Source organism: Tamandua tetradactyla, chromosome 23, assembly GCF_023851605.1.
Source record: "Tamandua tetradactyla isolate mTamTet1 chromosome 23, mTamTet1.pri, whole genome shotgun sequence".
In the NCBI taxonomy this organism is placed as follows: domain Eukaryota; kingdom Metazoa; phylum Chordata; class Mammalia; order Pilosa; family Myrmecophagidae; genus Tamandua; species Tamandua tetradactyla.
The window spans coordinates 48,848,970-48,865,280 of record NC_135349.1 but is presented as its reverse complement, the minus strand read 5'-3'; the positions used below and the strand labels follow the sequence as shown (position 1 = coordinate 48,865,280).

At 51.1% G+C, this 16,311-nt stretch overlaps 1 protein-coding gene across 3 annotated transcripts in view; it reads right to left on the bottom strand.

Moving 5' to 3' along the window:
- Positions 1 to 16,311, bottom strand: part of TMEM114 (transmembrane protein 114) — a 30,843-nt gene that overhangs the window by 2,587 nt on the left and 11,945 nt on the right. For 2 of the 3 annotated variants that reach the window (XR_013168082.1, XM_077141876.1), the window contains exon 3: positions 358 to 495. The exons of the other annotated variant lie outside the window; for it this stretch is intronic. Coding sequence is in view for 1 of the 2 variants with exons in the window: in XM_077141876.1 (XP_076997991.1) it covers positions 358 to 495 (138 nt within the window). In the remaining variant the exon portion in view is untranslated. The remainder of the gene's footprint in view (positions 1 to 357; positions 496 to 16,311) is intronic. 3 annotated transcript variants of the gene reach the window in all.

Genomic DNA, 16,311 nt, shown 5'->3' with positions numbered 1-16,311 from the left:
CCAAAGCGAGCGGCAGGTCGAGATGAGAGAGCAACGGTGGCAATGCGAGGGTCTCCTGCAAGCCTACAGCCCCAAAGAGCTTGAAGCTGTTGTGAGTGAGGACAAGGAGAATACATGCTTCTTTCGTGAACTAATGAAATGACTCTCAGCACTTGCCCCCTCGCCACTGCTTCCTTCTTGGAACCAAAGTGGGATACGACTCATCTCTCCCAGGTGTGTGATGTCACAGATGGGGAAACCGAGTCCCAGAGAGGTGATGGGACGCACACACACACACCCCCTCCCCTGCTGAGGGCCGGTGCCTGGCACTGCCCAGCCCCTCCTGGCATCTGAGCCCCAGGCCAGGTGGGCACCTACCTCCAAAGAGGAAGAGGACCCCAGTGAGCAGGAGGAGGAGGTAGGCTCTGACGAGGAAGCTCAGAAACCCCGCCATTCCCCCAAAGACCATCAGGATAAGGCTGAGTGGCAGCAGAATGACAAACACCCCGTGCATGGCTTGGAAGAGAAACAGAGCACATCAGGCACAGAACAGTTACTAACATCCAGCATTCAATCAACAAACCTTACACGGTGCATCTACTGTGAGCCAGGAGCCGGAAGCCTGGGCAAAAAAATTAGCATTCTTGCTACCAACCCTATGGCTACAGCTACTGCTGCTCCTTCTAATGATGATATGATGATGATGATGATGATGATGATGATGATGATGATGATGATGATGATGGCGGCAACGATAATGATGAAGATATGATGATGAGTACGAAAACGATGTTGACAGTGGTGGCGATGACCAGGATAATGACCATGCTATGAAGATGATGGTGACATTTCTGAGGGTCACCACATGCCAGGCTATGGGCTTTATAAGCCTCATCTCACTTGGTCCTCACACCCCCCTCTGGGGTAGGTATTGATATTGTTGTTCACACAGTCACTCAACAAACATTTATCTTGTGCCCTATGAGCCAGGCAGCATTCCGGGCCCTATGAATTCGGAATTCCGAATAAACCAGGACCCTCGCCCTGGTCCTGGAGGGGACATTCTAGAGATTGGGGTCAGACAGCAAACACATAAGTAAATGGCACCGCTGAGAGGCGGGGGAGAGTGCCAGGATGGAAGAGCAGAGCAGATCCCAAAGGGGAGTGTGCGTGGGAGACTGAGACGCCGTGGGGGGCCGGGAGGGTGGTGTGCAGATGGCAGCAGAGTTCGCTTGGATGGACGGCAAAGGGCTCACGGCCATCGGAGCAACTCCAACTTTCGCCCTGAGTGACACAGGAGCCACTGGAAGGTTTTATGTAGAAGAATCTTGGGATTTCACTGAAGTTTTCACAGGGCAGCTCTGGGTGCGGTGTTAAGAGAAGATGGTAGAAGGATGAAGTGGTGGAATAGTGACCCCCAAAAGATACGCCCACCTGGGCCTTACAAATAGGACTTGATTTGGAAAAGGGTCTTTGCAGATGGAACTGAGTGAAGGATCCTGAGCTGAGACTGCCCTGGGTTACCTGGTGGGCTCTAAGTCCAACGACAGGTGTCCTTATGAAAGGAGATAAGGGCGAAGACACAGATGAACAGGCCTTGTGGAGACCGAGACAAAGATGAGAGTGACGGGTCTACAGCCAAGGAATGCCAAGCAGAGGGAGGTATGGGGCAGATTCGCTCTGAGAGCCTCCAGCAGGGACCAGCCCTCCTCTACACCTTGATTTCAGACTTTTGGACTCCGAAACCAAGAGAGAATGGATTTCTGTTGTTTAAGCCACCAGTTTGTGGTCATTTTTACAGCGGCCCTAGGAGACCACTAGAAGGGGCGAGGCTGGAGGGAGGCATCTCCTTTGGGGAATTGTGGAAGTGAACCTGGCTGAAGGTGACAGCGGCTCGGACCAGGATGGAAGCAAAGGAGGTGGTGAGAAGTGATCAAGTTCTGGATATTTTAAAGGCAAAACTGGGCAACAGCTCTGATAAGCCTGTGAGAAAAGAGAGCACCAGAGTAACAGATGCTGGTGAGAAACTGGGGCCCCCGTCAGCGCTGATGGGGTGTGAAAGGGTGTGGCCACTGTAAGAGAGAGTTTGGTGTATCCTCGCAGAGTTACACGTATTTTACTGCGTGAGCTAGCAACTCCTCCTGTAGGAATATGCCCAAGAGAAGTTAAAGCAAGGACTCAAACAGATGCTTGAATGCCAGTGTTCACAGCAGCATTCTTCACACTAGATGAAAGTGGAAACAGCCCAGCTGTCCCTCGACACACAAATGGACAAACAAAATGCGGTCTACCCACACAATGGAATATTATCAGACCATAGGAAAGAATGACGCCCATGGACATAGTATAACACGGATGGGCCCCGAAAGCATTATGCTCAGTGAAATCACCAAGGCACAAGGACAGACATTGCATCGTGTCACCTGTAAGTGATGTCTAGAAAGAGTCAGAAAGTAGATTAGAGGTACAGGAGGACAGGGGGAGGGGGAAAGAATAGAATGTTGGTAAATAAAGTCATTTTTTTAAAAGCACGAAGTAGCTCGTGTCTATTTCAGAATGCATCCTCTTAGGAGCCTCACTCTCCTGCTCCCAAGGGGCCCGTGGCCTCCCCCAGGGTCTGGCACACTCTGTCCACAAAGGACCAGGTGGTAAATATTTTTGGCTTTGTGGACCACACAAAGCAGGAGTGTCCGCCTCAACTACTCAACTCTGTTGTCCTACCTCGAGAGCAGCCAATAAATAATGGGTGTGGCTGTGTTCCAATTTACTCAGGAGACCCGGATTCTATTCCCAGTGCCTGCTCATGCAAAAACAACAACAAAAACACAGGTGGGGGGCAGGATTTGGCCTATAGTTTGCAGGACCCGGTGGGGGAGACCCACAGGTCACCAGATGTGGGCGCTGCCAGCACCCCACCTGGGTTTCCTCAGCTCTTCTCCTTGCCCTGCACACCTGGGGACGCCCACCTGCAGCGCAGAGGCTGTCTCTGCCTCTCATCGTGCCCCGGAGCCCCGTTCTGGGAGTCCACGGGCCAGTGAACCCCCACCCCAGGTGGGGGGGCAGCTCCGCGGTGTTACCCACCTCCTGCCATGGGGCCGCCCCTCAAGCAGACCCTCTTAGGAGAGCCCTAGTCCCGGGGTCTGCTGCGGGGGGGCGCCCACACGGCGGCGTGGCCTCCTTAGCACCCGGCTGGGGCAAGGGGTGCAACAGAGGCGGGGCCGAGCCCAGCCGGGGCGTTCCAGAAAGTTCTGGGAGGAGGCGAGATGTGAAGGGAGGAGGTGAGATGTGAAGGGAGCAGCTTCCCCAGAGGGAGGAGGCAGCCGACAAGCCCCGGGTATCCTCAGAGCCCCGACTGAGCTCCAGGGCATCCGCGGGAAAGCACGCCCCCAGCCTGGCGCTGGCAGCCCCGTGTTCTTTTCCCCCCCACCAGACGCTCCCTCCGCTCGGAGACTCGCCGTTTCTAAAGCCCTGGCCCAGCTTTCCCCACCCCACCCCCACCCCACCCCACCCCACCCCCACCGCCCGCGGGAGCCAAGGAGGAGCAGCCCCTGGGGCCCCTCTCTGGGGTCTTAGGCTCCCGGGGCACCCCCTCCCCAGTGGGGGCACGCAGGGTCTTCTCGCCCCCGTCCGCTCCTTCCCCGCCCACCCCCCCAGCTCCCTCCCCCTCCCCCCCCAGCTCCCTCCCCCTCCCCCCCCTCCCGTCTCCCGCCTGTCAATCTCCGGGCAGCGGGGCGGGGCTGAGGACAGCGACAGGCCCAGCTGCTCCGAGGGTTCTGACGCCAGCACTGGGCCCTGCCCCCACACATCGCAGATGGCCTACGGGTCAGAGACAGATGCCTGACTTCACCCTGGAGGAGTCTAACCTCACCCCAACCGAGTTACGCTTGAGAAAAGGGGAGCCTGGCCAAGCCCCGAGTCCTGGTCTCGGTAATAAAAGTGGCTCTGAAGCGCCGGACCCCTTTCCTAGGCGTTTCCTGTACATTTGCATCCTCACACAGCAATCTGAGATCAGTCATCCTCGTACCCATTTTACAGACGGGAACACGGAGGCCGGAAATCCTTAGGCAACTTGCCCAAGCTCTCGCCGCCAGGAAGTGGCATCTGGCACAGTCGGGCACCTGGCGGCGTCGGGATTTGAACCCAGGGGTGAGGCCCGCTTTTGTTCAGTGGGAGACCTGGGCACGGAAGTGTGAAAGCGAACTGTGCAGCTATGACCACCTAACACCCAAACGTATCAACCCGAAAGCGAGGGCTGCTCTTCTCCACCAGCTGTCTCCAGAGTGGGGAGTGCTGCCGGAGAGGCCTGATTTTATTTCCACTCGAGAGTTTTGTACAAGGACATCAAGAACTCTGCATGGTCCATCTGTCTTCCCCTGTCATTCCTCCTTCCAGAGTGAGCCACATTTCCTGGCCTTCGGGACACACATTCCCTCAGAATGTCCCAGCAGCCCCTCCAGGGAACCTTCGCTGCTGTAATGAGAGTGCCCAGGGCATCTGTCTGAGCACAAGTGAGACAGGCACACAATCGGCCCCCACCCGCACCCCCTGACAGTTACCCTCTAGCACCAGCGCCTCCTCTTCTGCAGATAAAGATGATTGTGTCCTGCCAGCTTCAGAAAGGGTGTTCCCCAATAGCATGTCCTTCCCCACCCATGATCACCTGGCAAACTCCATTCCCCACCACCCTCAGAACCCAGCTCTGGCATCACCTCCTCCAGGAAGCCTTCCCAGGTAGCCTCCAATAGAGTCAATCCCTCCCTCCCCTGGGGTGTCTCGTTGGGTTTCCATGGTTGGACTTTGCACACTGGGTTGAAATGTGTTTGCACAGCTGGCTCCACAACTAGAAACTGAACAGCTCAAGGCAAGAGCCAGGGATCAATCTTCATCCCTACAGCAGATGGGCAAAGAATGGTGACTGGATGATGAATGAATGGATGAATGAATGAATCTACCCACGGGTTCCACACTGGCTGCCTGCAGTGGGTCCAGACAGAACTTCACCCTTGTGGAGCCGGCATTTTAATGAGAGAAGCCACTAACAGAATCGCCCACGTAACTACTGAGCTACGATGCTGGGGGTATTCAGGAGGCGCTGGATTAGAAGACGGCTGGCTGGCATCCCGGCTCTGCCTTGGTGGCCGTGGGGCCACTGCTGTGGTCCTCAGGGCGGCGACTTGGGAACAGCACCTGCTGGCCATTTGGAAATGATCATTGTACAGAGGGTGACTCCAAAGACAGAACGAGCCCACTTCTCTTTGCAAAGAACGTATTCGGGACCACAAGGAGACATCTCATTTGAGCTCCTGGGATGAAGGTTCAGGTCCCAGAGCCCAGAGAGCGCTGGAGGGGACAGCCGTTAACCTCGAGGCATGAAGACTTATGGGATACACAGAAGCAGAGAGAAACGCTCTCCTCGGGTTTGCTGTGTCCAGAGGACTGACCTACTGAGCAGTGTCCCATGTTGTATTTACTACTTACCTTCCCTCAGCTACTGAGGCAGTTTCTAGAAAATACCTAAGTCCAAGCCATCAAAGATAAATGCAACCTATAAACCAAAAGTGGGAAAGAACGAATTACATGAAAGTCAAGAGGGAAAAAGAGGGTAAGGGGGAAAGGAAGGAGGGGATAAGTAAAAGTCTCAAGGTCTTAGCAGTTGCTGCCACTTTGGCTCTGAGCTTCCCAGCAGCCAAAGCAAAAAGGGAAGTAATTATATAAAGTTCTTCTTCACCAGTCATTCATCTACCAAATATTTATTGGTCATCTACCGTGAGCTTGGCACTTGAGCTCCTTTGAATCCTTTTGGCAATAAGTTCCATATGAAAATAAATACTTTGATCCTTCAGGACAAACTAAGCATCACTTCTTCTAGGAAGCCTTTCCTTACATCACGTCCATTCTGGCCACAGGGTCAGCTGCCCTCCTTTGTGCCCTCAGCTCCCCACAGTCATTATTACCTAATGTGGAAGGTGTTGCTCATTTTTCTATCTTTTCTGTGAATTTCTTGACAAGGATGACCTTATCTCCTCATGTACAACTGTATCCCCAAGTTTCTAATGGAACTTTTGGGACATGATGAGTGCTCAACAGGTATTTGTTTAGTGAGTGATTGAATGAATGAATGAGCTAGGTAGTGTGGCTCTGAGACAGGGAAAATATGGCAGTTCTTAGGAAATATAGACTAAAACAAGGACGCTTAAGCAGTGAGTGGCTAAAAAATTTGGACTTTGGAGCCAGGCGATGTTCGTTTGAAATCAGGCTCTGACTGTGGGGACTTGGTGCCTCAGTTTGCCCACCTGTGAGCTGGGGGCAATGACGTATGGCTCACAGCGTTATCGTACAGATATTGGTAAAGGCAATGGGGCAGCCTGGGCAATGCCAGTAAGATGCTCGGTGCAGCACCTCACAGAGCCCACACCGCTAAATGGCAACTCTACCTACAAGGATTTCGCTTTAGTGTCTGATCTCCACTGAGGCCAATTCACTTTGCCTTCAAGTCCCCAAACCAACAGCCTCATCGGAGCCAAAGATGACGAGACTGGGCTCCCCCGCCCAGGGCTATGGCGGCAGGGAATGTGGTTGCAGAGGATGAGACCTCTGTTTTTTCTCTCCCTATTTCATTTATAAGAAAAACAAAACAGAACGTGGGCTGCGAAGTACAACCGTGGGTATGAAAAACTGGTCCTGTAAGATCTGTCCCCCTGTATTGGATTTGCCTCCAGACTACAACCAAGAAATGAAATCATTTCTCATTTAGAAATTAATTAGGTTTCCCGGAGTTGGATCAGCCCTGGCGGCCCCGTGTGTGAGCTCCCCAGACAAGCAGCAAGCTGGCTTGACGTACGCGTTCAATTAAATGTCTGGGTGAGAACAGGAGCCCGTGGGAGAGTTGTAAAGCTTCCTGTTGAAATTTGGTTTTGATTTTTGCATTTGTGCGTGTGTGCATGTGTGTGCACGCCTTATTTTCTATTTTCTGATTTTCAGGACAGAGGTCTTGGAACATGAATACCAAGTTCTGATCTATTGGGAAATGTACCCATCTCCAATCACATCACTGAATGTGCTTGGGCAAGATTTTCCATTTGGAATGTGGATACTTTAAAGTATCCAATTTCTGGAGCCTGGGAGGTTTGGGGAGAGTGGTGGATACGTAGCAATGTTGTGGGTGGCATGCCATCAAAATTACTTAATCGTGAGTTTGAGTCAGTGACAAACAAAGTATGTGACTTTGGACAAATTATTAGACCACTCTGAACCTCATTTATAAAATCAGGGTGAAAACCTCCCAATGATCCCCAAAAACTAGTTAAGTTTAAAAGACAACACAAAGAGCATCTGTTCTAAGTTCGACTCCATGCAAAGTGCTGGTATGGAAACAAAAATGAGTAGGTCATAATTCCTCTTTTGTGAGCATATTCACTGAATAACCTTATTATTTATCATCCAAACCTCAACACTTTTGAGCGCTCATCAATAGGTACTAGATTATATATTGTGACCACGGGCATATGCCCCAGGAGCACGCAAGCAAACCAGGACAACTGGTCAACCACGTATTCATCCATCGTTTCAGTAAACATTAACCCAGCCCCTACTGCCTGGAACTGCCAGAGCTCAAAGGTCATCTCCATTACCTGCCAGCTGAGGGGCCTTAGGTAAGTTATTATATAATCTTTCAACCCTAACTTTGAAATAAGAGTATCCGCTGCATACGATTATATGTTGAGGATTATATAAATTAAAATAGCCAACCTCTTAGACCATTTGTCACCTAATAAGCCCTATATTAAGTGGTGACTGCTATTTTTATTATTGGTTTTGGGGAGCTGATACTATTTTATCTAAATGAGAAAATATCTCTGCAAGCTTGGAAGCCATTTAAGAACACAGGAATGCTGTTCTGACCAAGCTAGACCTGATTCCTTTTCAGCAACAACCTTCTAATGATGGTAAGAAGTACAAAAAAAAAAAAAAAATAGGCCCTGACTTTCAGGAACTGGCCTGGCAGGTGCAGCTCGTGAGACTGTGAAACCATGACGCAGTGACGCGGAGCGAGACCATTTCGCTGTGTTGTCTAAGCACAGATGAAAACGAGGTCACTGTGCCACCTACAAAATACCAAACACTCCCCCTGGCTAATATCGCTGCCTCTTTGCCAATCACAGCCATAATGTCTCTCCAGTCTGACCTCCCCATAGATAAGATTTATTAAGATACCAATCAGAGAATTGTCCCTGCTCCCTGACAACACCGAGTTTAGGGAAAATCCCATAATCACCCAACCAAAGCCCAAATCCTACAATAGCTTCCTTGTAACACCCTCTTACTGAGACACCCCACAGTTCCTGACAGTAAGCCTCCTCCTTACTGCAGCACACGATGAATCCTACCTGTCCCAGGCTCTGGGATGTGAGGGAGCAAGGCAGGGGAGCAACCAAAGGCCAGTATGGCCCAGGAAATTTCTTTCTCAAGATCTATTTTTGCTCATCCTTGCTTGAATGTCCAAGACAGAGACTAGAACGTAGTCAATGCTGAAGAAATATTTTTGAAACTCATCACTGAATTAGTGATTGAGAGAATGAATGAATGAGGACATTAAGCATCTGTTGAGCATCTAGCTTGTGAGATATGTTGTGAAAGGAAATGTAGAGGTATAAAATTGACTCAGACATGAATCCTGCCTCCTTGTATAATTTAGGAGGGAAGGTCAAGTGTAGGCACAAAATCCTGTAATGCCAGATGGAAGTGATAAGTGTCTTAAAAGATGCAAGCTCATGGATGATGCGTCCAGGAATGGCAGACTAAGCTGAAATGGAAATAGCACCTCCACTTGGGAATATGGTCTTAAGAGGAGTCGGTGAGTCACAGAGGAAACAGTGGGACATTTGGAATCAGATCTGAGCTCAGTTCTTCCTAGCAGTGTGACCTCAGGCGAGCTGCTTGCTCTGAGTCTCAGTTTTCTCATCTGGGAAATGGGGGGGGGGGGGGGGACCTTGCCGGCTCACGATGAGAACTTGCATAACCTCAGGCATGGCGCTCCGTCCACTCTCTTTCCCTTTATTCCACAGACCTAGTGACCCCTCCCCCATGCCATCCCCAGGAGCCCCAAAGCAGGTCCCAGTGATTCTCTGCCTTCGATGTGCTGGACGGTAATGAATTAAGGAGCAGATGCAGCATTGGAAGCAAGATTCCTGCTTCCTGGATTTCAGTCTCGGTTCAGTGAGTCCCTGAAACAAATACTTCTGGGCCCTGGATGGGTGCCAAGCTCTGTGTCAAGCCTGGGGAGATAACAGAGAGCAGTGACTGTTCCCAAGGAGCTCGCAGGGCAGTGCTGCAGAAACACAGGCAAGAAGCAAGGATAAACCCAGACCTCCATGTGTCGCAAAGGAAATAAGCATCATGAGGTGAATAATGGGGTGGGGAATGGGGTGTTCTCTAGATAAATGGTTCTATTATTTCCTAGGGCAACAAATGGCACAAACCGGGGAGGCTTAAAACAACAGAAATAGATTCTCTACAGGCCTGGAGGCCAGAAGACCAGATTCAAGGACTTTGTTCCATCTGAAGACTCCGGAGGAGGCTCCCTCTTCCAGTTTTGGTGGCCCCTCGTGTTCCTTGGCTTCTAGCCCCATCTGTCTGTCCAGCCCCTGCCTCCATCTTCACGTGTCCTCCTCCCCCATGGGTCTGTGCGCCTCTGTATCCAAATCTCCCCTCCTTTGTCTTGGGAGGACACCAGCCATTGAATTTAGGGCCACCTGGTTAATCCTGGACGAACTCATCTCAAGATCTTTAACTTAATTACAGCTGCAAAGTCCCTTTGTCCAAATAAGGTTCCATTCAGAGGTCCCAGGGGCCAGGACATGGACAGATCTTTGTGGGGGAGGACACAATTCAGCCCACTCCCTGATCTCAGGTGCCATATGAGAGAGGCATAATACATGGTGGTTATGGACATCATATAGAATTGGTAATCATAAAAATGTCGAGACAGGTTCCTTTCATCATGTGCACCTATTTGCAAAAGATCTTTTCAACTCAAAAATGCTTTGTTGCCGGTAAAAGCAAAAGCAAGGAAGCCTGTGTTTGTGACTTCCGTAATGCACTGTTCAAAGAAAGGTTCAATGAGAAGTGCTGGCAGGTCTGGAAGTCGGCGGGTAGGGAAGTCACAGTTCTGTCCTGAAAGAGCAAGGACGCATCTTTCCCCAGAAACATCAGAAGCTCTGGCCAAAGAAGAAATTCTCCGAAACCACTTCCCACAGGGGAAGGATGTCACTGTCTTTATTTTCAAACCTGGTCAGTGTGACTTTGAAATGGACAAAGGACTCAGGGATATATTCCATCCCATGACACCTGATGGGAAAGTAGGTTTGTTTACATTTTTGCAAGCATTTGTCCTGAGGTCTGTCATCACAAGAACACAGGGACTTCCTCCAGGACGGTGGCTGCCTCTTCATTTTCTTTGTGGCCACCAAGAGGCAAGGTTGTGATATGGAACGAGCACAGGTCCACAAGCAAAAACCTGAGTTCGAATCCTGACCCCTCTGCTCAGGGGGCAAACAGCTCTGTCCATCTGCAGCCTCCATTTCCTCATCCGTCAACTGGGCCATGGACTCGGACCTTGCAGGGCTGAGTGAGCACCCAACATGAGAATAATTGTTTCTTTCTTATTCTCCAGTACCTAGGCTCCACCGGGTAGCCGCCTTTAGCCCCCATTTCTATTGAGAAAACCAAGGTTCAAAGTGCTTGTCACTTGCCCAGGATCAAAGAGCTTTAAAGTGTCAGAGCAGGAAAAAGGTCACAAAGGAGGTCGGCAAAGGGGCCATGCGACTGTTAAGGGTGTCTGAGGGGGGGGAAAGGTCGCAGTGGAGATTGCAGGGAAGTTGAGGTGTGCGGAGAGCCGCCTCCCGGGTCGGGCCTAGTGGACACGCCGCAGCCTGCCCTAGAGTTCCCCCCGCCCATCGAGTGAGCCAAGATGGCGCCCGCATCCTGTTTCCGCCTTATACGTATACCCGACGTTCGGGCCAAGATGGCACCCGATCGTCACTTCCGCCCATGATGTACACGCCCGCCTCTCCTATCCACCTATCCCAGCCTTGTACGTGTAGCTCAGCCATTGGTAATCACCACACTATATCTAGGACCCCGGGCGGGAAGTCGGGGAGACAGCCCGCAGAGAGCCGTGCTTGACGGCCGCATAGAGGTTGTCCCCCGCAGGGAGTCTCCCCCCTGCGTGAGAAATGTAACAAGGTGTGTAAGCTTAGCTCCAGTAAAACTTGGCACTTACGACAAACCTGGAGGAGTGTGTCCGAGTCTTTTTCTTCAGCGTCTTCCCCCGCCGGCCGGGGACCAGAGACCAAGAGAAGAAGCTCCGGACAAGTGGTGGCCCGTACGGGGAACATCCTCGCGCCTCTCCTGATTCCTCTCAACCTTCGCGCCTGATCACCGCGAAGAGGTAAGTGTCTTTGCTTTACTTGAGGGTTAAGGCCCGTGGGTACTCAGGCCACCCCGGGGGAGAGCTCGGTAGACGTCACCGAGCACGCTTGAAGCTAGTGCCGACTGCAAGCATGGGGCAGTCTGAAAGTTCCCGGTCTGCCTCGTTTACGGACGGTTCTTGCAGAGGCAGGCCGTCGGAGCCAGGCGCCTCATCAGACAGCTCGGACTCAGCATCAGAGGACGGTGAGGGCGTGGGGACAAATGAAAACCCGTTAATTGAGCTAGAAACCTGCCCACGACCTTCCGCCCCGCCCGCACCCGCGAGCGTGACGCGGGGGCCTTTGGGGGGAGGCCCTGGTGTTTCCGCCTTAGACCCCCGATACGGGCTCCCCCTAGTGGCCGACTCGGGTAACTGTCATGATTCTTTTTCACCCCCTCCAGAAGGTAACCCTGAATTTCCGGAGCGCTGGCAGGAGGAGGGACCACTTTGCCTACCTCCGCCGCCCGCGTATACAGCCCCACAGGGCCGCTCGTTAGCTCTTGGTAGGGGGAGATTCTTTTGGAGATGGAACCCTTTTAATGCGATAAGTGCTAATCAGCCAACAGGCATGTTTCCAGTCCTTATTAATCCTCCCGGTAATAACCAGTATGAGGCCTATGACTATAAAGTGTTAAGAGAATTAAGACAAGCTGTTCATCAGTATGGCCCGAATGCACCATTCACTCTAAATATGGTTGAGAACCTCTCGGCACTAAACCACACGCCCGCAGACATTTATCAGCTCGCTCGTGCTTGCTTGCCTCCAGGTCGGTACATCGACTGGAAAGCGTGGTTTGAGGAATTAGCGGAAGAACAAGCGGCAAAGAATGCCGCAGGGAGGCGGGGTGGGTGGAATGCCGACATGCTACTAGGAAAAGGCACCCACGCCCACAATCAGACGGGGTATCCACAAGAAGTCTATGCTCAAGTCTTCCGCTGCTTTGTGGGAGCATGGAAAAAGCTGACCGGGGAAGGGGAAGCTCAGGCCTCGCTTACCAGCATTCACCAAGGACCCACCGAACCATTTGTAGACTTTGTGGCAAAAATGCAGACCGCAGCAGAAAGAATCTTTTCTGACCCAGGGGTAGCAGAAACAGTTATCAAACAGATGATATTCGAACAGTGCAATAAAGAATGTAAGGTTATTCTTGCACAAAATCGAGGGAAGTCCCTGACAGATTGGGTTCGCCTCTGTAGAGATGCTGGTAGCCCTTTAACTAATGCAGGTCTTGCTGCCATGCTAGCTAGCTCTCTACATGTGGACACAGGAGACTCGGGGGGTCCTGTGGTAAGGCCTAAAACCTGTTTTGGATGTGGCAAACCAGGTCACTTTAAGAGGGAATGTCCCGGTAGAGCCCCTAATCAGCGGCAAAATGAACCCCGAGTCCAAAGCAAACTCTGTGGCCACTGTAGAAAGGGACCCCATCGTGCGGAAGATTGTAGATCAGCCTTCAGCGCAGAAGGGGAGCGTCTCTCTGGAAGACCAGAACAGCCCTCAAAAAACGGGCGGAGGGGGCCCCCCAATACGGAGGGCCCCCGCCCTGCTCCTCTCCGCTCCGTGCGTCCCCCGGGTCCGCAGGATTGGACCTCTGTGCCACCTCCCGACTCGTATTAACCCCCTCCATGGGTGTTCAGCTAGTGAAAACTTCCTTTAAAGGGCCCTTACCCCAAGGGGCTGTTGGGTTAATATTAGGGAGAGCGTCCACGGCCCTAAAAGGACTAACAGTTATACCAGGCGTGGTAGACTCAGACTTCACCGGCTCCCCCCAAATCATGGTTCAGTCACAGCAAGGCACCTTAGTCATTGCAGAGGGCGATAAATTGGCACAACTCCTGCTCCTGCCTAGTTTACATGCTGCCTTTCCAAGCAGACCCGACCTAAGGGGAGACAGAGGATTTGGATCGTCTGGGGAAATCTTTGAAGGTTTACATATGTCCCTAGAGAACCGACCCATGTTGACACTCAAGGTGCAAGGCAGGCCCTTCCTGGGCCTGCTGGACACCGGAGCTGACCGATCTATTATACGGCAGCAAGACTGGCCCGCCTCTTGGTCGCTATGCAAAGCGGAAGAAATCCTCACAGGGATCGGGCAGTGCTCTGCTCCCATGATAAGTGCCTCCGCCCTTCACTGGGCAGATGACGAAGGACATCACGGCTCTTTTCAGCCTTTCGTGCTGGCTTTACCCGTTTCCCTATGGGGAAGAGACGTACTGACACAAATGGATCTTACCCTAACAACTAATTATTCCAAAACAGCCAAGGACCTTCTAAAAGGTATGGGATACGTCCCCGGAAAAGGATTGGGGGCCTCCCTGCAAGGACGCCCAGCGCCTGTACAGACCATACCCAATCCAGGCAGGCAGGGCCTGGGTTTTTCGCGGGGGCCACTGAGGGAAGATTCCCACCCACCCCAATAAAAATAACTTGGAAAACATTGACCCCTATTTGGGTGCCTCAGTGGCCCTTGCCGCAGGAAAAGCTCAATGCGCTACACGCGCTTATATCAGAACAGCTAAAAGAAGGTCATATCATTCCGTCCTCATCCCCTTGGAATACACCTGTATTTGTCATAAAGAAAAAATCAGGGAAATGGAGACTATTACATGATTTAAGAGTCATTAATAACTGTATGGAACCCCTAGGACCTGTTCAAACGGGGTTACCCTTGCTCTCCACCTTACCGGAGCATTGGCCTGTCTTTATACTAGACCTTAAAGACTGTTTTTTCTCAATCCCACTTCACCCTGAAGACACCCCAAAGTTCGCCTTTACCATACCTTCCCTTAACCAGGAAGGGCCTAGTCAACGATTTGAATGGACAGTCCTGCCCCAGGGCATGACCAATAGCCCTACTATGTGTCAACTGTACGTTGCCGCACGGTTAACTGATACCCGGCGACGTTTCCCTCGAGTGAAAATCGTTCACTACATGGACGATCTTTTACTAACTTCTGCAGACTTACCCCTCCTTCAGGCAGCGCTGTCACATCTAGTGCTGACGCTCAGAAATACCGATCTCATGATTGCTCCTGAAAAAATTCAAATGGCTGATAATGCCACCTTCCTGGGAGCGAAGCTTTCGCCCACTCAAGTCTCCCCCCAAAAGGTGTCTCTTAGAACAGACACTCTTAAGACCCTAAATGACCTGCAAAAACTAATGGGGGATATCAATTGGGTTCGCCCATACTTAAAACTACCCAATGCCACACTGGCACCTTTATATGATTTGTTGAAAGGAGACCCAGATATAACCTCTCCCCGGCTTCTCACTCCCGAAGCACGGCGAGCACTAGCTAAAGTAGAGGAGGCACTCAGCACCGCTGTCATAAAAAGAATAAACCCCCATGAACCTTTTGAAGCCTGCCTGCTGCCCACAGAACTGCAGCCTACGGCAGTGCTGTGGCAACAAGGACCACTACTCTGGGTCCACCCCGGAATCTCCCCCAGAAAAAGTTTAGAACATTATCCCACAGCGGTTGCAGAATTGGCCTCAGAAGCCCTAAAAAGAGCAGTGCAACACTTTGGCCAACACCCTAAAAACCTCAGAGTGCCATACTCTTCCCGGCAACTCGAAACGCTTACTGGGTGCATAGACCAATGGGCTATTCTCAGGTGTATTTTTGCAGGAAATATTGACAACCAATACCCGAAAGACCCCCTCTTGCAATTTATTACCCAACATCCAATAATTTTTCCTAAAATAACTTCACCTAAGCCACTAGTGAATGCCCTCGCCGTATACACGGATGGTTCCAGCTCCGGTTCAGGAGCATACTGTGTAGAAGGGAGTACTCCCAAGACAGTATTTTTTCAACCACAAAGACCTCAGTGGGTAGAATTACAAGTCATTATCACTGTCCTGAGAGAAATCACCGATCCTCTAAATATTGTATCAGACTCCCTTTACGTAGTGAATTCTGTAAATATTTTAGAAACGGTGGGCGTTATAAAGCATTCTTCCTCAGTAAGACTATTCTTCCTCAAACTTCAGGAAACCATATATTCCCGGCAATGCCCCTTCTTCATAACCCATATAAGAGCTCACTCAGGCCTGCCAGGTCCCATGGCGCAGGGAAATCGCCTAGTAGATAAGGCCACTCGGCAACCACATATTTTCCCAGTGCTAACACCATATCAGCAAGCACAGGGATTCCATACTAAATTTCATGTCAATGCAAGCACCTTGGCCAGACGGTTTCAAATACCGCGCGCAGCTGCCCGAGATATAGTTAGAGCCTGCAATAATTGTTCCGAGCAAAAGGCAGCCCCTTCACTGGGCATCAACCCCAAAGGTCTCATCCCAGGTGACATTTGGCAAATGGATGTCACTCACCATGCGGAATTTGGCAAAGTGAGATATTTACATGTATCTATAGATACATACTCCCAAATACTATTCGCCACGGCTGAGACCGGAGAAAAAGTTCACCAGGTTATTTCGCACTGCCTTGCCGCTTGGGCAGCATGGGGCAAGCCAAAATTGTTAAAAACAGACAATGGACCAGCTTACACCAGTCAAACCTTTCAAAGGTTCTGTGATACTATGGAGGTGCAATTAAAGCATGGCATCCCTTATAATCCTCAAGGACAGGGAATCATCGAAAGAGCACATAGGTCTCTTAAAGACCTGCTCAAAAAACAAAAAGGGGGAATAAGCCATGGCCTATCCCCGAAGACTCAACTGTCAGTGGCTTTATTTACATATAATTTTCTAAATGAAAACCCACTAGGGGTGACACCTGCCCTTCAACACACCACCTCAAGCCCACCGCATAGAGGTCTAGTCCGGTGGAAAGATATTCTGTCAGGACAATGGAAAGGCCCTGACCCGGTACTTAGTTGGGCCAGAGGCTCTGTTTGT